The 21,523-nt window shown below is 42.5% G+C and overlaps 4 protein-coding genes across 6 annotated transcripts; 1 reads left to right on the top strand and 3 right to left on the bottom strand.

Annotated features, from left to right (window-relative positions):
- Positions 1-956: 956 nt before the first annotated feature.
- Positions 957-3,888, bottom strand: ran (RAN, member RAS oncogene family). Of its 3 annotated transcripts, none has more exons than XM_079268106.1 (7): positions 3,805-3,888; positions 2,837-2,894; positions 2,593-2,677; positions 2,057-2,182; positions 1,740-1,927; positions 1,438-1,608; positions 957-1,306 (listed from the first exon to the last, which is right to left on the bottom strand). In XM_079268106.1, the coding sequence occupies exons 2-7, from the start codon at positions 2,867-2,869 to the stop codon at positions 1,262-1,264; spliced, it is 648 nt and encodes a 215-aa protein (XP_079124232.1). In that variant the 5' UTR covers positions 2,870-2,894; positions 3,805-3,888; the 3' UTR covers positions 957-1,261. The 3 variants fall into 3 exon arrangements, with proteins under 3 accessions (XP_079124232.1, XP_079124231.1, XP_079124233.1); XM_079268105.1 differs by having other exon boundaries at positions 3,755-3,862; XM_079268107.1 differs by lacking the exon at positions 3,805-3,888 and adding an exon at positions 3,268-3,357.
- A 699-nt stretch (positions 3,889-4,587) lies between these two features.
- Positions 4,588-6,961, bottom strand: ndufs8b (NADH:ubiquinone oxidoreductase core subunit S8b; the record flags this gene model as incomplete). Its single annotated transcript, XM_079268299.1, is given in 7 exon segments — positions 4,588-5,058; positions 5,252-5,295; positions 6,067-6,239; positions 6,560-6,649; positions 6,766-6,804; positions 6,807-6,824; positions 6,913-6,961. Coding segments are annotated over 7 exon segments (624 nt in total). The 3' UTR covers positions 4,588-4,847.
- A 1,334-nt stretch (positions 6,962-8,295) lies between these two features.
- tbc1d10c (TBC1 domain family, member 10C) lies at positions 8,296-16,116 on the top strand. The gene is made up of 10 exons (XM_079268437.1): positions 8,296-8,333; positions 8,709-8,849; positions 10,317-10,416; positions 10,797-10,904; positions 11,191-11,297; positions 11,567-11,681; positions 11,946-12,011; positions 12,259-12,448; positions 13,113-13,270; positions 13,484-16,116. The coding sequence occupies exons 2-10, from the start codon at positions 8,713-8,715 to the stop codon at positions 16,064-16,066; spliced, it is 3,564 nt and encodes a 1,187-aa protein (XP_079124563.1). The 5' UTR covers positions 8,296-8,333; positions 8,709-8,712; the 3' UTR covers positions 16,067-16,116.
- Positions 16,117-16,500: 384 nt separating this feature from the next.
- On the bottom strand, positions 16,501-20,737 carry rad9a (RAD9 checkpoint clamp component A). The gene is made up of 12 exons (XM_079268435.1): positions 20,449-20,737; positions 20,269-20,339; positions 20,056-20,129; positions 19,863-19,911; positions 19,373-19,487; positions 19,112-19,211; positions 18,763-18,869; positions 18,140-18,246; positions 17,897-17,961; positions 17,640-17,738; positions 16,846-17,092; positions 16,501-16,638 (listed from the first exon to the last, which is right to left on the bottom strand). Exons 1-12 carry the CDS (start codon positions 20,480-20,482, stop codon positions 16,528-16,530), a joined length of 1,179 nt encoding a protein of 392 aa, XP_079124561.1. The 5' UTR covers positions 20,483-20,737; the 3' UTR covers positions 16,501-16,527.
- Between the last annotated feature and the right edge of the window lie 786 nt (positions 20,738-21,523).

Raw genomic sequence — 21,523 nt, 5'->3', positions numbered from 1 at the left:
TAAACAACTACACCACTTTAAATTCAGATAGAGAACAACCTGTAAAGTCGAGCAAACTCATGATGCGAACAGGTCAGACTAGAGAGAAATTTGATCTGTTAAATACGTAAATGCATGTATTTACGTATTTCTACATCCCCAAATCTAAATTTGGGGCCGTAGAAAACCCCAAAACAACATTTTATCTGGGCCTGAATGTGAAGGCCCCTGGGTATCCCATAAAGTATTAAAACTAGTGGCCGAGTGGAAACAATGGATGTGGGAAGTGGCTGTTGGTTCTTCCAGTAACACAAGGAATGGGTTAAAGAGGTTAAACATTTGAGGACTAATTCCTGCAAGATGTAAGAAGCAGCATTGGAACCCTGATCAGTGTAGTTACAGCCGGGTGGAGGGCACACGTCACGATGAACGTGCAGATTAAATCTATTACGCAATCCTGTTGAGTTTGTCCACTGTGCTCTGAATGAAAGAACGTGCCTGACACCTGGTGGCCATCAGTGTGATAAGCAGTTTACTGAAACATCGAACGTCTCTTATAGGATTGGAAAGACCGTTGTAAATCTCTTCATATGTTGATATATTAAAGCTCCTTCATTGTGCCCCATCAGAACACGCCCACCCTTCTTCAATCTCCATCAATGTACAGCAACACAGATTACAAATGGCAGTTTGGTTTCATTGTATTATCCCCATCCAATACTTTCAAAGCTGGAAAAATACTACGTACCTCCAGAGTTTGTCAGTTGCTTTGTTATGGCAGGCAGATGAATGGATGTCAAAGACTACTGTATAGCAATAGGCCATTTTCATAAGTCATCATTATCTTTATTAAAAATACTTGTTTTTCCTATGACGTCAAAAGTCTTCCCTGAAAAACACCTCTTGGCCACTTTCAACAGAAAGTGTATTTGTGACCCTGGATACACTGTTTAAGGAAATTAAAATCAACAGACAAGTTATATTGAGAATGTTTTTATTCAAAGTTTACTCCCCTTAGTGCTTCCAATACACCATACAACAGCATAATGTGAGCTGGGTGAGTGCAGTGGAAGGGTGCTCGATGATGAAGAGTAGCATGTTGCCATGCCTACAACAACACTAGGGTGGGTGTGTCTTATACAGTGAAATTAGAACTACAACTTTTCCACCAGATCTTTTTTCTTAGTTTTAAAACAAACAAAAAAAATTCAAAAATAAAAAATCTGAAAAGGGAACAACTTTCTGTCTACTGGGGTGAGAGAGGGAACATTCAGGTAACAGGTTAGAGGTCGTCTTCTTCGTCTGGCAGCGCCGTTTGTGATGCAACCTGGACAGTGGGAGACAAGAGACATTCTTAAATGACCAAAGTCAATTGTTGCCCTGCAGAGTTTAACCTTGCTCGATTACAATATACTACAGCCACCTAAACAGACATTGCACCCGTTTGGTCATACTCACTACAAGTTCTTGCTCGTACTGTTTAGCAAGGGTCGGGTCCATTTGGACTTCTGGGGGAGCGAGGGCCGGCATGGCCACAAACTCCAGGTTGGGGTCTCCGATTAACTTCCTTGCTAGCCACAGGAAGGGCTTCTCAAAGTTGTAGTTACTCTTGGCAGAAATGTCGTAGTACTGGAGGACAGAGACGTTTATGACAGTTAGAAATGAAAGACTCAAACCAATGCTTTCTATCATTCACACACGACTGCTGTGCGCATGGGAAACGAACAAATGTTTTATCATTTTGCGAGCACTGTAGTTACCTGCAGGTTCTTCTTACGATGAAACACAATGGCCTTGGCTTTGACTTTCCGGTCTTTGATGTCCACCTTGTTGCCGCAAAGGACGATGGGAATGTTCTCACAGACACGGACCAGGTCACGATGCCAGTTGGGCACATTCTTATAGGTAACTCGAGAGGTGACGTCGAACATGATGATAGCACACTGAGCTGTGAAGGTAGCAGAGATGTTTTTACACACTATTCAATGACACGGTTTCAATGTAAATCAACAGTGATCGGGGCAAAGTGTTCACGGTTTAATAACCAGAACAGCATGTTAAGGATTGTGACGAGCACCTTGAATGTAGTATCCGTCTCTCAGGCCTCCAAACTTCTCCTGACCAGCTGTGTCCCACACATTGTACTTGATGGCTCCTCTGTTCGTGTGGAACATCAGCGGGTGCACCTCTACTCCCAGAGTAGCTGGAATTACAAGCAAAGACGAGATGTATGAGGGTAAGAAAGGTGAAAACTATGTTGAAAATTATTCCTTTGGTGTTGGGCAAATTAGTGGGATTAACTCAAAAGCGTAATCGATTAATTAGCACGGTTACAATTGAAATAATCGAACGAAATCACACCAGATTGCCTTTTTGGATTAGAAATAGCCATAACAACTTTGTAAACAAATAGCGTGCCGATCTCTTGGATTTGTATTTTCCTCGTCATTGTGACAAACTATATTCTAAATGACTTCAAACCTAATTTGGTATTTCTGTACTGCCATTTATTGTTACTTACAGGACATATCAATGCGTAAACAACAACCACCAATGTTGAGATTTCAAGTTAGTTGAACATTTACATCATTTGTAATATACTGAGGGACTCACCAACATATTTCTTCTCAAACTCTCCTGTGATGTGCCTCTTCACAAAGGTGGTTTTCCCGGTACCTCCGTCTCCTACCAAGACGAGCTGTCACAAAGAGAGCGGTTAGATTGGACTGGTTGATACTGGTCCGATATGCTGAGTTAGCTCAGCTAGCCTAAAAACCACCACATGGCTATTCAACCGTATATACACGTACAAGACAAATAAATAACACACGGGTTATGTTATACAGAAAAATCTTACCTTGAACACCACCACCGGGTTACACTGTGCCATTGAGTTCGCCGTGATTGCGATTTACCTAACGTTAAACAACAAAACAAGGCGGGATGGTTAGCACGTTCTCCGTCATCCGCCTGTGGGTACAACTGGGTACAACTGGCATTTAACCGTAAGTAAGGTTGAGCTAGCGGTGCTAAACAACAAAGGGACTGAAGTCATAGTTTGATACAATTGGTCACTTTGACTCGATTTACTTGTACAGCCAACAGCTACCGCTGGTTAACTTAATGTTGCCCAATGTTAGCATGTTCTATCCAAGCTAACATTCCGACGAGCTAACATGCAACGTTAGCGTTTATGTTAACGTCTCAATATGTTAAAATTGAACTCCGTGTTAAATAAATACACATAAAAAAGCCTATTGTATTTGAATGAAGAAACGATAATCTCACTCTGGACCCGTGTTACAACGCAGGCCAGTTTGCTAACAAGCAAACGTTCCGTAGCCGTTTACTGAGTGCGCCATCCAACGCGCGACCGCACTTTTTCTTGTTCGACTGGAACAATCGAACTGGAAGATCTGTTAATGTGTTCCGTGTTGCAGTTGATGGACAACTTCAACAAAAACATACCGAGTCAAACTGACTTTACGCATTCAAGATTGATTTAAGTCAACGGTAGTAAATACACGTAATTAAGAGAAATATAAAACGGGTCTCAAGAACAAAGCAGTGTAATGACGAAGAGCTGTGCTTGCTAACCTGTTAGCTAGCAACGCATGGAAGCCATTCTTTTCAAAGAGCTAACAGCTAACGTTTGCACAAGAAAACCAACGGCCTAACGTAACTGCTGAAGCCTCGCAGGGCTAAACGCCACATAAACCCAAATAATACCTTAAAGTTCCCCGTTGTTTTAACCGACTTTCGCGAAAAACATTACCTTAAGAATAAGGATGGCCTGTTGTCAGAGAGAAAAATGTAGCGACTCACCAACCGGTGCCACTACCAAGAGAGAAAAGAGATAAATGGCTGCGTTCGCGGGAGATTCAGCGTGGACTATGAGTCAGTTTCCGCCCATGTGATCAACGCAGCGGTAAAAACCTACGGGAAAACCGCATTTCACAGACCATGATTCAGCATGTCAGCTCATCTTAACAAAACACTTATACCTCAGACAATTAAGTGGTACTAGTCCTGTACATCCTGCAAACAGTAAATAGACTATTTAATATGCATAACAGAAAATAGACTGTATATTGAATGCATATATCGCACACTTAATATTTCTTACCATATTGACTTGATTTAAAAAAGGCATTATAAGGGCTGCAACTATATTGATTATTATCGTTATTCTTCAGATAAATTAATTATTAGTTGTCTAGATATCAGAAAAGTGACAAATGCTTATCACAACTTCCCAGAGTTCAATTTTCCAAAAACTTAGTTTTGTCATATAAGACAGAGAAAAACAGTAACATTGATTCAGTTACTTGTTTTGTTCACCAGTCAACCTGAAGATATTCACTGTGATATAAAACAGAGAAGCAGCACATCTCCACATTTCTACAGATAGATCCAGTGATTGTTTGAATTGAATAATCAGTTCATCAACTAATAAATGCAACAGGCGAATGAGTTTTAAAACAGGATTTATTTCAGTATCTTATATTACACTACATAAATATAATCTTTCAGAAATGTCTTAGCTATCACATAAGATTAAAAAAAAAAAAACATGCTTTTAAAGTGCAGCAGAAAATAGTACATCATTGACTGAGGCTGCATGGGTTACAGACTGTAATCAACAGCATAAAGTGCAATATCATCCATCACAATAAATATGATGATTTGTGCGTTTTTATATTTTTCCTCACTTCTGAAAACAGAATCTGAGGCTGCAAGGCTTCACTGCTCGTTTTTAACTCATTAGAATATCTTTAAAGCTACAAATAATCTCTTGAATGCATAAGAGGACAAGAAGATATGTCGTTTTCACGTATATGAAACATTTCTGCAGACAGTGTACATATCTATCTGTACAGGTAGTCTGCCTGTATGTTGGCTGCTATCTCAGCCTCCCATTGGTCTCCATTGTTGAGCAGCTTCTCTTTGTTGTACAGCAGCTCCTCGTGGGTCTCTGTGGAGAACTCAGAGTTTGGACCTTGAGGGAGGGATCGAGGAATAAATACACAATAAACATCAGTAGGCCTGAGGCCACACAGAGGATTGAAGTTGCATGTTCTACATTTAGGTTTTGGTGGTGGGTTGAGTGCTCAATGCCCCATTTGACAGAGTAAAATAAATAGTTTTCCCCTTCGTAGAAGGTAGGAATTGATACTAATCTTATTTGCCAAAAAGATCCACTGGCACAAAACTTAAATTATTCGTTTTTTATGAAATATATATTTCAAGTAGCAGAAATCCAGTTTCAAACAGCCAACAGCCACCAGCTCGAGTCTCAGCTTCAATGGTGATGGCCTGACTTCCACAAAGGGAGCAAAGGGACGAGATGAAAACCAACGTCAGACTCCCGACAGAGACATATTTCGGCATTGACTTTCTCACAGCCTAAGCAGCCGGTATTGTGAGATTAATTGAGTACAGACGGTGGTGATTAACTTACCGGTCTGTAGAAATCACATCATGGCATTAACAGAAAAGAGGATGTTCGACAGGTATGTAGGTGAATAATGTGTAGCATTCAAGTATTAGCAGCAATATTAATTAAGCCACACACACTGTTTTTGGTGTGTTTGTGTGAGAGAGAGAGAGAGAGCGAGAGAGAGAGAGAGAGAGAGAGAGAGAAAAGTTGCTGCATGGGCCACCACATATAACAAAGTTGTTATGAATCTGTGACTCTATTGCTCAATATAAAATCCATGTTTACATTAGAAAAAGTGCAAAGACACTTGAATGCAGAATAAACAGAATGCAAATATACATAGGCTCTGGGTTATTTATTTCTCTTACAGATTTTTACTCAAAAATTACCCAGATGTTTTAGGAGGTGCAGATTTGTTTAACTTTTTTTAATCTAACCTTGCTGCCTGCAAGCATCCCACATTTGTAGAGTTTGCTGCCGCCTGAGGATACTGCTCAGGACACTTTATAGTAAACTTTATAGACGTCCTACAGTGAGTAAAGATAAAAATGAAGAAAAGAAAAAAAACACCAAACAGCTGCTGATAATGAATGATGTAATACTGCTAATATCTTTATGGCTGGAACTGGGTGTATGTTTGTGTTCACCTGAGCAGGGCAGATGGCCTCACACAGCTTACAGGCAATGCAGCGCTCCTCTCCACTGGGGTAGCGGCGGAGGGCGTGCTCTCCTCTGAAGCGGGGTGACAGAGGGCCCTTCTCAAACAGGTAGTTGATGGTGGCGGGTTCACGCAAAAGGTAACTCATAGTCATTGCCAGACCTGCAGGTAGGCGTTCAAAGAGTTGTGACCCACTTTGTTATTTTCCTTATTATCAAGAAATTCCATAAAAGGACCAAAACCATCAAAGCATTAGTTTGTCTCTTGATACGTTGTAATGGAGCAACATTTCACCAAATGGTTTGATTCCTTTATGTACTTTGAATCGTTTTGGAGATCTACAAGCTTTGACGACACAGACAATACTTCTTAGTAGGATAAATCAAGTGTTGGCTCACAATAACAGTAATATAGAATAACACTAGGCCTTCGACCCTATGCACAGTATGGGCTTTCTGCATAACAATCACAGTATATGTGACCTCTAAAGAGTTCGGTCCACAGGAGGGTTGTGGCAGCCCGGTCAGTGATGGACCTCAGGTCTGTCGGCAGCTCCTGAGCATTTACATACTCTACAGGGAGAACAGAGGGAGAGGGGAGTGCATGGTTCGATCATTTCAAACAACAGTCACATGTGGTCACTGAGAACGCCGTACATGAACAGCTCATGGTTTGCAGCAGTACTTACTGTAGCCATCTCGCTGCACGCTGAGACTGAAGGGCGACAAAGACCGTATCCTAATGTGCCTGGAGACACAAATGAGATGGGATGATGCCTCATGTTGTGCATATAGTTATTATTGTTTTAATGGCACCTGCTGCAGTAGTAGCCTACCTGGCTTTGAATAGCAGTGGAGAAGACGCAGACTCAGTGTAGTCGACATCTGAGCTGAGAAGACAGTGTAAAGTACACTGAAATAGTTAAACTAATAGGAGGAACTAAAACATGCACAAAGTAGAATACAGGAAACCTCCATTAATGCAACCCATGCAAATAGCTCCTCAATGAAAACAAAGGAAGGGATTCAAGAGAGGGAGGGAGGGAGGCTGCCAGTTAACTGCGCACATGCATCCCATGCATCCTCTAATCTTGCGCCCCATATCCCTACTTTACGTCAACGGGTTGCTACATTCATTGCACTCCGGAAGAATGGGAAGAACGGGCACACAACTAGTTTATACGGTTTGGGAGCGCTCAAGGGATTATTCTAAGAGTGTTACACCTGTTGTTAGACAGCAGCCACCCCGGAAAATAACATAAGCTAGACCCGTTTTACTGTGTCGAATATAGGTAGGCGTGTGAGGAAGAGAAGTGAAATCAAATATAAACAAACTGCAGCATTTATAGCCTATTTAATGAGCTGAATATGTTTTGTATAACATGACATTTTGCAGTCGGTTTGTAAGCACGTGTGCAATCCTTTCCGCTAAAATGTCAATCTAGCAAATCGCGTAAATGGTGTAATATGACATTAACTTCTCATTACAAATAAAATAGCTACATTTGGCCGAGTTAGCGTACGTTCCACGACGACGCAGTTTCCTTTAACACGTTTGTTTGGTTATTTACTTTAATTTGTTCAGTTATGTTCTTAATACTAACGTGAGACCCCTGATTTGATGAAATACTGAACTGCATCGCTCACTCCACTCTCATAATAACATTAAATATTAACATGATACCTCTTACTCGACTTATCTCTGTCACAAGTTTTCAATAATCAGCTCCAGACAGACAGTGGTCACTGGATTGCGCAATTGTGTTTATGTTGCATTCAGGTGCTCCTCGTTTATTTTATATTCTCGGTTCAGAAATTTGCAATATATGATATTTTCCACATTATCTACATTTCCTTCAAACACGTATAATTGCAACATTTCCTACAGCAAGCAAAAGCAGCATCCATATTGTTCGAACAAGAGGAAGCACTTTAAAAAAAAAACGTAATCATCTGATAATATTACACATTCATCACTCCCTCTGATGTCATGTTTGATTCATCATATTTCTGCAACTATGTATCACTTCTATATCAGTTAAAAGAACACTATATTCCATAAATAGTCCATTTTACTGCTGTAAAAACAAAAGGGAAGTTGGTTTCAGGGACATCACGCAATAATCGTCAGAGAGAGAGAGAGAGAGAGAGAGAGAGAGAGAGAGAGAGAGAGGAAGTTTGTCTTCCTCATCACTGGAGAATCTCACACTTTAGCTCTTCAACAACCGAGTGATCAATCATGACGGAAATGTAAAAGGTAATTTTAAATAGATATTTAAGATATTTATCTATCCTCTTGTTGTTTGTTTGTGGATGGAGGGAAGAAATATGACTTTTACACTCATGCTAAAAAAAAAAGCGAGCCAGATTATATAAGCGTGGCTTGTATTGAAGAGCGGTAGAAAAGCATGTACTTTTGAGATGTTATAAAACGAAGCACAACATTTTTATTCAGAAATGTTTTTTTCTTACAATCACTAACAATAACATACTCCAGTCAGAGAAGTGTTTTTGGATGGGGGTTAAATGTATTCTTTGATCTCTACATTGTAAAGTCGCATCAGCGTCACATAACCATGATGATAGAGTGCAGTCACATGCTGAATAATGAGAGCCTCCTCTCCTCTGTCAGTAAGATGTTAAGTCCAACGAGTCCAGCCCAGAAGAACCTCAGTGAAGAGGACAGCTCTGGATCTGACGCAGGGTCAGAGGTCGGTCAGGAACCTGAGACAGACCGCTTCGGCTTCATTCTGAAAAATGGATCCACCGCTGGGTGAGCAGTTACACATTTGTGCTTGTGTATCTGTTATTATACTGTTATTGGGCTTGGCACTGTTATCAAAAGCAGGTTTAATAATAATAATACATTTTACTCGTATAGCACTTTAAAATATACTCAAATGCACTTGACATGGTACAGACAGAAACAATAAGAGCAATGACAATATAAACAAAAGAGACGACCTATAGTACAACAAAACAAAAACATACATAGCCAGCATCACAGGTTAAAAGCAGATTTAAATACATGAGTTTACAGGCTCTCTGTTTTAATTCTCTTTAAACTTTAAAGCTGCAGCTTCCAAAACATCTATTTGAGAATAAATGCAACAAGAGCAAAAATGTTTCTGCTAAAGAGTGAAAGAAGCCTGGAAGTAAAGTTTGAACTTCACAGTGAGCATAAATGAGGAGACAGCCACATGAAATGTCAATAAACAAGTGCATAAAACCAGTTAAAGGGACAGTTCACCCCAAAATCAAAAAACATATTTTCCCTCCAGCCGGTATCGTGGAATTGTTGCAGTTTCGTGTAGGAACTATGGTTAAAAGAACATAGTTCCAACATGAAACTGCTCACAAGGTCTGTGGATTATCTTGACATTGTTGTTGAGTTTTTCAAATGTATTGTTTGGCGCTTTGAGCCCCACAAGGGGAGTGAAATGTAGTCCCATTATATTGGAGAAAGGTCAGACACCTCTACAGCCGACACCTCCAAAACTAAGCAACTCAAACCAAAACAATCTACATTCAGGAATAACACTACAAGAAAGAGGGAAAATGTGAATTTTTAATTTCGGGGTGAACTTTCCCTTGAAATATTTTTAATCTTCATAGGGTCATCTAATAAACCACTACTCTGTTCTTTAGAGGAATGCCATCCGGGATGGTATTAAGTTGTGTATTAAAATCCTTGTGGTCTATGCAAGGATTCATTGTGAAGCAAGACAGAGACCCGCTTGAAGTACAAGGAGTCCTAAACTGCAGTCGTTAGACCTCAACCTTATAATAAAAAGTATTTAAACCTTAAATACTGAGCATGTTCACTTTCAAATGCCAGGGAATCAACTGACTTAACATTTACATGACATTTAATCAACGGTGAAACAAAGAGTTTTGCGACGGACCAGATGAAGCAGTGCAAATTAAAGGATAAGACCATTTGAACCAACTGCTACCTGCCGTCAGTACAGTTTCCCCATTGATAACATCCTGACCTGTTGCCATGGAGACATCACACCGCCACCGTGTGGTTTTCCTGTTTCCTGTCTTGTTTTTCAGAGCGCCGTCTTTCTGTAATGACAACACACAAGAGTGCATGCAGCAACTCTGCTCACTGACTTAGAGGTCTCCAGCTCAATGAGCCTTAATGCTGTGCAGTCAATGGATGTGACAAGCCTCTCATTCTTGTATTGAATATTTAATGTTTGAAATACTTAACCTGTGTGCTGTTTTGTGTCAGGAGTGCGGGCCCAGCGCCTGAGTTGGTCAGGCAGAGGGAGACCAAGTGGATAAATATCATTAGCCAATGGGATCGCATCTTGTTGAAGAAGACCAGTAAGGTGTGTCCCGTCTTAAGACACCGAAAGTCATTGAATGTAGTGACATGAACTCCTGAAAAATGACAGGCCTTTTTCCACGAAAGACGTTTTGTCACTGCAGGAAACAAAACACAGTCAACAATAAAATGACTGATGGCTGAATTTAATTCAGGGTCCTGTTATTGTTCATGCTGTCACACTGTCACGTCTCACTGGGACACTTATAGAATAGAACAGAGACATCTTTGATGATATAACACACCTGATCTTTTCCTGTTCTGAGTCAAAGTGTCTGCGTTTGAAAAAGGCCTGTCTGCATTCACACAAACAACAATGAAATGTCGTCATCGGTTTCTCGCTGCACTGAGCTGATCCTGTGTCTGTTACCGACGTCCCTTCAGGTGAAAGTGCAGTGTCAGAAAGGCATCCCAGCCTCACTCAGAGCTAAGTGCTGGCCTATGCTGTGCGGAGGTACTGACAAGATGAAACGAAAGGAAAACCTCTACCAGGCAAGAAAACTAAACACGCTCACTGGTGTAAATGCTTTCAAATCCACAGTAACTATGTATGGTAGGATTCAACAACATATCGTTTTTTGGCATCTGAAATGTATAAGATAGTTGTTGGTTGCAGCACTAAGTGTAAATCAGGCTCATCATAGTGCAATATATGTATTAAGTATTTTCTATTCATACAGTAGACAATGGAAATCCATTTCCTTGTAACTTATCTTAAAAACGAATGGTCGAGTGTTTGTTGATGGTTGACTTAAACTATCTTTCGCCACCGCGTTAGTCTCTGGACTCGCAGCCCGCTCTGCAGAGCTGGGTGGACGTGATCGAGAGAGACCTGGACCGACAGTTCCCTTTCCATGAAATGTTCCTTTCCAAGGACGGACACGGGTAGGAAACATTTCTACCTCCATTTGTTTCTGTTGACAAGCTGATAGCTCCAGTCAGACAGTTTCCTCAGTCTGTAATGTGCCTCAGCTGGTATCACTCCATCTTTACAGTCCTGCCAACTTTGTGTCTTTCTGTTGCAAAATAACAGTTATTACGACTTGCCTACATTATCCCTTTGTAAATTTCACCGCTCTATTCAAAGATGGTTCGTATCAGAATCATGTGCTTGTGGTCTGTGTGACTGAATACTGCGGTGTGTTTGTGTGTAGGCAGCGTGGTTTGTTCCGGGTATTGAAAGCCTTCACTCAGTACCAACCGGAGGAGGGTTACTGCCAGGCACAGGGGCCTGTGGCTGCAGTGCTGCTGATGAACATGCCTGCTGAGGTAGCAATCAATAACACCGTAAACCTTTCTGTCCAATATACAAGCTGCAGACGCATCTCAAAAACATTCCATTCGCCTCGATTTCAGTGGAGAACAAAAGCCAGTTTCAGACATTGAATCAGTACCAATTGCTGTTTCATCTATCTGTTAAAATATTGGCATTCTGTCCCACAAAATACTGTGTGTTTATAATTGTCCAAAACATGAAGGGGCATCTGATGTTGACTCATTGTCATTTTATTTGCCATCATGTAACCTTGGCAGGAGGCCTTCTGGTGTCTGGTGCAGATTAGTGAGCAGTTCCTGCCTGGATACTACAGCCCTCTGCTGGTGAGGACCTACACACATGTACACATGCATATATAATGTACCCGACACTGCACTTATTCATATTATAGACAGAGAATTTACCTGTACTCCAGTGAATTGAATTTGAAAGCTGATTTTTGTCCATTTCGTTTCGATTTAGTTCTTTCATTATCAGGGAAATCCTATTCTGTACCCGATTACTGTACTTAATTTGAAAAGAAACCTGAAAATGATCTTCTGAACTGTCTGAGCATGTGTACATCCGTAGGAGGGAGTCCTATTCGATGCTGCCATGCTGAACTGGGTCTTGAAAAGGACGTGTCCAGCTGCACACAAACACCTGCAGTGCCACGGAGTGGAGCCCCTCATGTTCGCCACTGACTGGCTGATGTGTCTCTTCACACGTCACCTGCCCTTCAACACACTGCTCCGGGTCTGGGACCTCTTTTTCTGCTACGGTACGTCCTCCATATAGGCTGCTGTGGGTCATCAAAACTAAATCATGCTGTGAAAGTAAATGTAATTTCTTAGATACAATAATCTGTATCTCATATTATGTTGTGTATGGTATATTTCACCTGATTAGAGTGACATACGTATGTATATGTATTTTCTGTCTCTATGGACTACATGACTCTATGTTGCCCTACTGGACTGCTCCACATGCTTCTTTAACTCACACATATAACCAACACAGCTGCCAGGATAGTTGGTCTCCTCACACTCAACCTCGCAGAGCTAAACAATAATGTCATGCACGCATTGTAGCCTCATTAGAACAGGACATCCCACGCCCACTCAATCTCCACCTCATCCTTCTGCGCTACGGGTGCAGGTACAGAACACGGAGTTGCAGAAGGGCTCGCTTTGAGAAATGTCCCCTGGGGGACAATAACGTCTAGTTAAGTTGCCTGTGGTTAAAAATGCTCTTGTACTTCTATATAGCTGTAGTCATTTATTTCTAAAAATACACAACCTTGCAAAACATGAGGAACTTAACTTTTGTATGCCGAGTGATTTGTAGAAAAAGGATTTCCTCAGAAACCATTTCCAGCATATGATGTCATTAATGTGGCACGGTCCTATTTCTGTCTCCCTGCCCACTCCTACCTCTCCTCTCAGGGGTGCGGGTGCTGCTCCAGGTGGCCGCGGTGCTGGTGCGTCGGGTGCTGGGCCGGGCCGAGCAGAGGAAACAGTGTCAGGGCCAGATGGAGACTCTGGAGAGGCTGAGGGGCGTCAGGGAGCAGGTCCAGGAGGAAGACGACACTTTCATAGCAGAGGTTAGAATCAAACACAAGGGTCCATTCCATTTTCTGAAGCTTTTAATAAGCACCACATAGAAATTTGTGAATCACATGTTGTGGCATGTTATTTGGCTCCGCTGTGTTAGATAGCTCTCTCTCTCACCAGTATGCTCAAATCACAAAATTACTTAAAATTCTGAAAATGACAGTGAAACAAAAGTGAGACCGGTGTCTTTCTTCCTTTCTCAGGTGTGCTCGGTGCAGCTGTCAGCCAGAGATCTGGAGAAGCAGACGGAGAAGGAGTTAGAAAAGTGGAGGAAAGACAGACCATCATCAGCCTTTGACCCCAGAGGTCGCTGCCATGGATATCGGATGGCGTGGACGAGGGCACGACAGACCGAGGAAGAGCGGGAGAGGAAGGAGCGAGAGAAAGGAAACCTGTCCGTCCCTCTTGCTCGCTCGGCGTCCACTCTCTCGCTGTCTCCATCCCTCCTTCACAAGAGGTGGAGGAAAGGGGGAAAGGCGAATGCACGCGAATGGGAGGGCGGAGGCGGCAGAGTTGTGAGGCATCTCTCAATGGGAGCAAAGGAGGACTGGAGGAGCTGGGCTGACTTCAATTTTAAGAAGGTGCAGCGCGTTCAGGAAGAGGAGGACGAAGTTTTAGAGGACCATAAAAAACAGAGTGAGCTGAAACTGGCAGAAGGAAGTGAACAGAAAGAACTTTTAGAAGAACCCAAAACGATGGAAATCCAAAACATGCCAACAGAGCGTGTAGAAGAACCGATTGAACAAGTGGAAACACGAATCACTGAAAAGGAGGAAAGCCAACGCATCAAGACAGAGGAGAGAAAAGTGCTTTCAGAACAAACGGAAGAAACACATGTGGAGACACATCAAACCGAAGGTCCAACCAAAGACCAGAGTGTTGAACACAAACAGGGAGACGAGCCGGACTCCAACAGACAGACACACGTCCTGGAACAGCAGAGTCACAAAACCAAGCACCTAGAAATTCAAGGGAAAGACTCAAATAAAGAGACAGACAACCAAGTGGCAGAAAGCGAACATACAGAGGCTGTGGGGGAAAATCTGACTGAGATAAAGGAAGATGCTGATGCAGATAAAACCACAGAGGTGGAGACGCAGGAAAACGTATACCCGAGTGAGGAACAGATGATTCAGGCCGACATGAAACCAGAGGAGAGCACAGAAACTGAAAATGTGCAACAGATGGACACAGTCACGACTGGGACAAGCCCAGGCTCGGAGACAGACAGTAAAGTCAAAGCTCAAACTATCAAAGATCCTGCAATAGAGACAGAGACGCAACGGCAACAGCAAGAAGTGATCACAGAGACAGACAGAAGCTCACGGGGAGATGCATTGGAAGGAAAATACCACAGCAGTGAGTCATTAGCAGAGTCCCACACCCAAACACACACAGAAACTAACGAACTGGCACAAACTGTGGAAAATGCAGCCACGCAGGAATCAGAGACTGAAATAGTACAAATGGATTCAGAACAACACACAGACTCAAAGACAGAAGCAGAAACATTAATACTGTGTTCACCTCAATGCGTTCAACCAGAGGAAGGCACCGACTTATTGGCTGATACAGAGACTGAAGCAGAAATACCAGCTGCACACGACATAGCGACGGAGTCAAGTGCAGCTTTTGACAAAGAGTGTGAGGCGGCAGCATCTGAACCTACACAGGAGGAAGAAGAAAGAAGTTTGGATGAACACTCAGAGGCACAGGACGATCAGACACGAGCAGAGGAAACACCAACAGAAACGACTAACTCGATAGCACCTCCACACGAGGAGACGGACGTAACAGAGGCAGGAGCAAGTACTCTCACAGCCGCCGGGCCTGATGGGAAGACTAGTTCAGTAGAAACCAGCACCTCTGAGGAACCTGCACCTGAACAACCATCCAGCCAGGTCACCGTCGGTGCCGTGGAGGAGGAAGAAAGCACCGAAACTGTTCAAGAAAACACAGCAGGAGAGGAGGACGTCTTCATTTCTACTGAACCAACAGACTCTCCAAATACTGACAGAAACCCAGAAGTCCAAGACAAAGACTCTCACCTTGTGAGGGAGCAGGCTGAGCCGGCTAACAGCGGCCTGACACAAGCCCCCGGGCATCGCAGCAGCAGGTCCTCCGGGGATTTCTGCGTCCGCAAGTCATCCAACTCCCGTGGGTCCAGGTTGGCACGTCGGCTCTCTGAAGATGTCTTCATCATGTCAGAGAAAACGAAGCAATCACAATCTACCCCTACGCACCCAGATGTTAAACCCTGTCAATTACGGTCCAATCCTGGAGCAGTAAAGCCAACCCACGCTCCTTCTGACGGGACTTCAGAAGTCTCCTCGTCTCCGTCTGCAGAAGTGACTCCAGCGGTTCTGCCGGAGCAGCCGCCGCCCGACCCCCCTAAACGCTTCGGTCTCTTCCGCAGACTGAGAGGAGAGCAGCCCAAAAAAGCACCCAAAATGCAAATCCCCAAAATCTTGATTCAGGACTTCAGTGACGGAACAGAGATGGGGAAACCGGTTGAGGAAGAGGGGGAAGAGATACTGAGCTCCAGGGAAAGGAGGAGGCGGCGGAGGGACAGAGAGAGGAGGGAGAAAGAGGAGGAGAGGTTGAAAAAGAAGAGGGAGAAGGAGCTGGGGAAGGAGAAAGAACGAGAGAGGAGGAAACCACAGACGAGGGGGAAGAGTTTCCAGGTGCAAAGAGAGGAAGGGAGCGGTGATGTGACTCAACCTGCAAAGACTGGATCACAGACGCTTAGATATTCTTCTTCCTCTTATGCTCAATCTTACTTTTGACAAAAAAAAAAAAATCTGTGTTATCTGTGTTTTACTGAGTGCTTCAGTCTCATTGGTCTTTCTGTCGTGCGGCGGTCCCTCATCATAAATCTTCGTCATACTTGAACCTTTTGACATGTAAATAAATCACAAATAATGTTTCCATAATGTGAAAAATATGTTTCTTTTATTTAGAGCTTTTTTTTGTTGCACCTCGATCACAAACAGACTTTGAGCAAAAATAAACAGGAAGTGCTTCATGTCCAGTTTCACATAATCCCATATTTTCAAGTCCACCATTAACATTATAGTCGTATAAAACATTGCAATGTCCTTTTCTGTACTGTCTTTGTATATCTTCGCCCATGTGAAGAGAAAACCAATCCCCGTACAGCAGCTGCACAGGCTGGTAAAGATGGGACATGAGGGTTCAAGGTGTCTGCAAAGGTTCATCTGATGGAACAGTCCACCGTCGCTCTGCTTCACTGTACGTCCTCCTCACTGTCACTGGCCAGCACTTCCTGACTCGTCACCGGTTGAGTGGTCATCTGAGAGGACGGGGGTAGCACCGATCCAAAGAACAAGGAACAGAACTGTGAGAGGAAAAGTAGAGAAGAAAAGGTGAAGTCATTTCTGCAAGTTATATCCAGCCAACTGTTACCTAAAGCCTAGTCCTGACGCAGATTTTCCAAGTCGGCAGTATTTTGTCTCAGCTCCATCTGTTCTATATTTATCTTGCAGCTTTTTCTATTTTGACCTTTTTAATGAGTTAATTCATGAATGTGAACACGACACCATACCTTCTTATTAGGTGGTCTGCCTGAATCGGCTGTTTCATCTTCCTCCTCCTCCTCTTCCTGACTGTGTAGCTTTGTCCTGTGATTGGCTGCAGCACTCTGTTTCGAACATGTAGAATCAGCTGACGGGGGTGTGGGCGGACCTGTGGCAGAGGGACCTGGTGCAACACTGGTATCCATTGCGATGAGGTAGCAGTCCATGTCGTCATTCATGAAGTCATCAGGAGGGGGGGGCGGCGGCGTGCATGCTCTGAGGAGACGAGACAGGAAGTGATATATGACCGTCACTGACAACCGAGTTCATCCACTAATCTTGTTCCTGTTTCATGAAGATGAAGGTTTCGCTGCTCATCCAAACGGCTTCTTCAGTCGTGTTGAAAATTCCCTCACTCGAGTCCAATGTAACACAAGCGCATTTCATTTATGACATCTGTACATTGTCCGATTTCATCACTTTTTATACATTTTCAACTGGACTAAATTGCTGTTTGTGTCGAATCAATGAGACATAACAATCAAACTTTAATTAGACTGTGCCACAGACCAAATGTTCTACAGCTGGACTGATGTGTTGGCAAGAACATCTGCATCTTGTAGTCAGCTATTCCACTCAGAGGATGCCAAAAGCAAGGCGACTTCCAAGAAAATCGAAGATTGTTGAATTTCATTCGAGCTGAATTCTCATTAGAGCTGAAGAAACCATTTGTATTGATGGTAAGCGGTGTTATTTTTACTTTGCATAACAATGCCCCCCCCCCCACATCATTTTATGCATTCAGTTTTTCTTTGAGCTTTACCGTCTAGTGTTGCTTTTACGGTGGTTGGGGTCATCAGAAAGCGTGGCCAGCACAAAGTTCCCCTCCAGCACACTGTCCGTTACTGAAAGCACGATAGGGCTGACACACACACCACACACCACACACCACACACCAAACACACACACACACGCACACACACACACACACACACACATACTGTTAACGCCAGTACATCAAAGTTACACAATTAACTAGCTTAGTGATTAACTGGCATATGTCTGTGAGAGCATGTTCACCTGCCCGGTTCATCAAAGTACATAGAAATAGGGAGACCAGTAGACTCTGCAAACACTAACAAACCCTGGAGGAGAGAAGACAAAAACGTTCAACAATTCAAAAGACCACAGCATATTTTTAACTGACTGCCCTCAGTGTCATTTCCCCCACTGGACTTCTCTCCTTCTAGTAAATTTCACGATTTTCGCCTTCCAGACTAATCCTACTCTTCTGTTGCTCCATCACCCCTCCCTTTGTCTCACCCGTAACTCCTTCAGACAAAATGTGACGCTGTTGTGAGCTTGGACAGCAAAATGGTCAAACTCGTCTGAAGCCAGACACAGCTCTGTCAGCATGGCCTTAGCCCGGTCTGAGAGGGAGACAGGGGAGCGAGAGAAGCAGAAAGAAGCGTCAGAGGACGAAAGCAGAAACACATTGTCAATAAACTAATAAATATTCTTATATTCTTTTATATTATATTGCTGTTAACAAGCAGAGTAGAGAAGACTACACAGTGCAATTCTGCTGTTCTGTCTTTCTACCACACAAGGGCACCACTGGCTTCAAATACATCCTTTTCCCATCTCATTAAATAATAATTTCGTGTATTTTAGTATATTTTTTTGTAATACAAAGCTCTGTTAAAAATAAAACAACTCTTTGGAGTTGTGGGATTAGTAATTAACTACGGTAATTAAATACACTCAAGATGTTGATTTTTCTTTTATTATGGAAAGTTTTTAAATTCCTGGTTTACTGCTGTATTGACTCAATACACCATTTGAAACATGAATACAAAAAAAGCTGAATTTTGATCTTCTTTATTCTAAATGACTTGAATATCCGATGTAAGGTTAGTACGATTTGTATATATAAAACTAGTCACCTGCTTCGTCCTCCACGTGGTTCCTGACCCACATCTGGTCATCGCTCACTGACACCGTCACTTCTTCCAGAGACGGAGGGAAGTGAACGACTGTGTCCACCAGCAGCCTGAGATCAAGGGAAGACAAGAAGTGAGATGCGAGTGACTAACGACATTTCCAATATTTGGAAATAATATTTATTAACTGAACCAACTGTAGTCTAAGAGTGTCTGTATCAGCTTCCAAATCCCACATTTCTCAAACCTCAACAAAACAATTGGCAAACAACAAAGAGTTCAAGTCAGCAAGAGAAGGAAAGATCAGATCTCTATTATCTTTTTAAGAAAAATGCAGAACGATTTCACACACCTGGGATGTGATCTGAATACATTGGCATAGCTGTCTTTATCGAACACGGCCTGTAAGCTTTCACTGTCCTGGAAAGACAGGTTATGTGTCTTCATGAGGCCTGCAGAGAGAATACCGACACGAACGCTTTGAGTACACAAGCACGTAGAACACAATGCACGGCGTGAATGACGTGCTTAAATGACTCAAATATGCGTCAGTATAAATGAGGTGCAATCCTTTTTGAAATCATCGTCTGAGCAGGAAGTGAAGCACACGTACCGTGTTTGCAGTGCAGGGTAAAGGTGAGGCGGTTTTTCTGCTCGTCCAGCTCGATGTGACACTTTTCCACCGTCTTCTCCAGAGTCGCTACAGATCTGAATACGGCCTGCACACTCTGACTCACACATAGAGGAACATACGAAGGGGGAGAAATCAATATAAAAGACCAGGACTTTGTGAATGTGCACTGAATTATTCTGGTAATAACACAATAACACTGAAGCTGACATGACAGCCACATTTAAGGATATTTTGGACATGCATGCACCTTTTTTACACTTGCACAGCAAGGAAGGAATCACCGCGGTCACGCAAAAGTTTGCAGAAAGTTAACACGGTTGTACCACAGTAGCGACACAACAAGAAAGAGCCATTTAAATTGAGTACAGACAAGATTGATGATTACAGTCCATGTCAATGTATTGTATGCGACACACTGTATAAATAACTTTATTAAAGATCCATAGCTCATCTCTTTCTCTCAACACACCTTTATTGCAATCTTGCAGCGGAAGGTGTGCCCACTGGGGAGGGTGTACCTGCACAAAAAATGGGAGGGGAAGTTGGAGTAAAGCAGCTATTATAAATGACACACACAAATGTGATGTTCAGTGACTCACTCTCTCTCTCTGACACACACATCACATCACAGTGCCATTTATACACAGGCACACAGTCTGCACCTGCTGAAGAACAGTGGCGCAAACAGGAAACAAGCATATGCCGACCGAGAGGAGTTCACAGACCGCAGGGCCAGCTACAAGACAGAGAGAGAGAGAAAAAAACGCAAATCAGCACCATTCATTGACGCAATGTTTGCACCAACAGGAAGCAACAAGACTATATGCATGGCAGGAGGAAGTGTCGGTATACATGACAGTATCAGAGCAGCTCACCCCATCTTCCTGAGGCTCCACATAGAGCTCATCACCGATCCTGGACAGAGAATGGATGGCTTTGGCCAGCACTGGACGGTACATACACACACACATGTACAACATCATTAATAGCTCACTGTTGTTGTGTACTTATCGTGTAGTTAATGACAGGTTTGAAAATGCAGGAAATGTTTCTACCTTTCACGTTTCCTCCCGTCACGACGCAGTCCATCTCAATAAACTAACGTTAGCGTTAGATAACGTAACAGTTGCTACTTTTCTTTTAAGTTAGCAAAGTGGGCTAAAAGTTAGCCGGAACTAGCAGTTAAACACCTCCAAGAACTGAATCAGTGGGGTTTTAATAGTTTGCACAGCGAGCAAGAATCATCCTGGTACCGAAAACATATTCCGTTTAGTTATAGCTCAACTCTTACGTTTTATTTTCAACAGCGGTTCGACGAAGCAGCATTTTGCACCGATCTTTGCGTTGTTTACAACGCCATTACCCGCTTCCTCACTGATGACCAATCAGAGAGGCTGAAAGTCAAAGAGGCGTGGATTTGTTAAGCGCATGCGCAGTGTGCATGTTTTTCGGTTACATGTGGGTTGATATTTACAATCCGCTTCGTTCTAAATACATGACTGTGTATGAAAGTATTTGATATGGGATTATTGTCTAAATAAATAAAATCACTGTGAATGATTTGATGACATTTTGCTATAAAAGTACTGTATGTGCTGGAAAGTAGGCTGTCTACAGTACAGTATTTTTTCTTATGCCACTTCATACTTGTACTTGCTACAGCCGTACAAGTTACTGTGCATATTTTAAATACTAAACATATGATCATTCAAAAAATATACGATGAATTTTTATACTTTAAATTGGCTACACCTCCATCAGCAACATTAAAATACTGCTTCCACATGAATTCAACAGTATTGATAATCCAGTAATATAATATTAATATAAATAATATAACAATCTGATAGAGGACATTATGCATGAGTACTTTTACTTTTTTTAACTTACTAGTACATGGGACATCTTACTGATTGAATCACGCTTTAAAAACGTTTTTCAACTCTCCAGTCTCCTGTAGTGTCATATAGGATTCTACTAGTCATATTCGATTCTTAAATAACAGTAAAGACCTGTTTTTTTTTTTTAGAGATGGCAAGGTTTGTGTAAAAGGGGTTACTAAAAAGGTCATGGGGGCATTTTCTTATTTCTTTTATTCTGAAGACACAAATAACAGCTCCTCACTAAAAA

Source organism: Melanostigma gelatinosum (assembly GCF_949748355.1).
Source record: "Melanostigma gelatinosum genome assembly, chromosome: 5".
Taxonomy (NCBI): Eukaryota; Metazoa; Chordata; class Actinopteri; order Perciformes; family Zoarcidae; genus Melanostigma; species Melanostigma gelatinosum.
Note: the sequence above shows the minus strand (reverse complement) of the source record. Positions and strands in the feature narration are given on the sequence as shown.

What these genes read in the sequence shown, in the direction of transcription:
- rad9a (XM_079268435.1), bottom strand. Translation starts at nt 20,482, where the DNA reads ATGGACTGCGTCGTGACGGGAGGAAACGTGAAAG. An exon ending in TGGAGCCTCAGGAAGATGGG is followed by an intron (nt 20,130 to 20,268) that starts GTGAGCTGCTCT and finishes TCTGTCTTGTAG; the next exon opens with CTGGCCCTGCGGTCTGTGAA. An exon ending in GCAGACCACCTAATAAGAAG is followed by an intron (nt 16,639 to 16,845) that starts GTATGGTGTCGT and finishes TTCCTCTCACAG; the next exon opens with TTCTGTTCCTTGTTCTTTGG.
- tbc1d10c (XM_079268437.1), top strand. Translation starts at nt 8,713, where the DNA reads ATGTTAAGTCCAACGAGTCCAGCCCAGAAGAACCTCAGTGAAGAGGAC. An exon ending in CTTTCCAAGGACGGACACGG is followed by an intron (nt 11,298 to 11,566) that starts GTAGGAAACATT and finishes GTTTGTGTGTAG; the next exon opens with GCAGCGTGGTTTGTTCCGGG. An exon ending in GATACTACAGCCCTCTGCTG is followed by an intron (nt 12,012 to 12,258) that starts GTGAGGACCTAC and finishes GTACATCCGTAG; the next exon opens with GAGGGAGTCCTATTCGATGC.
- ran (XM_079268106.1), bottom strand. Translation starts at nt 2,869, where the DNA reads ATGGCACAGTGTAACCCGGTGGTGGTGTTCAAG. An exon ending in AGACGGATACTACATTCAAG is followed by an intron (nt 1,928 to 2,056) that starts GTGCTCGTCACA and finishes CTACCTTCACAG; the next exon opens with CTCAGTGTGCTATCATCATG. An exon ending in ATCGTAAGAAGAACCTGCAG is followed by an intron (nt 1,609 to 1,739) that starts GTAACTACAGTG and finishes TCTGTCCTCCAG; the next exon opens with TACTACGACATTTCTGCCAA.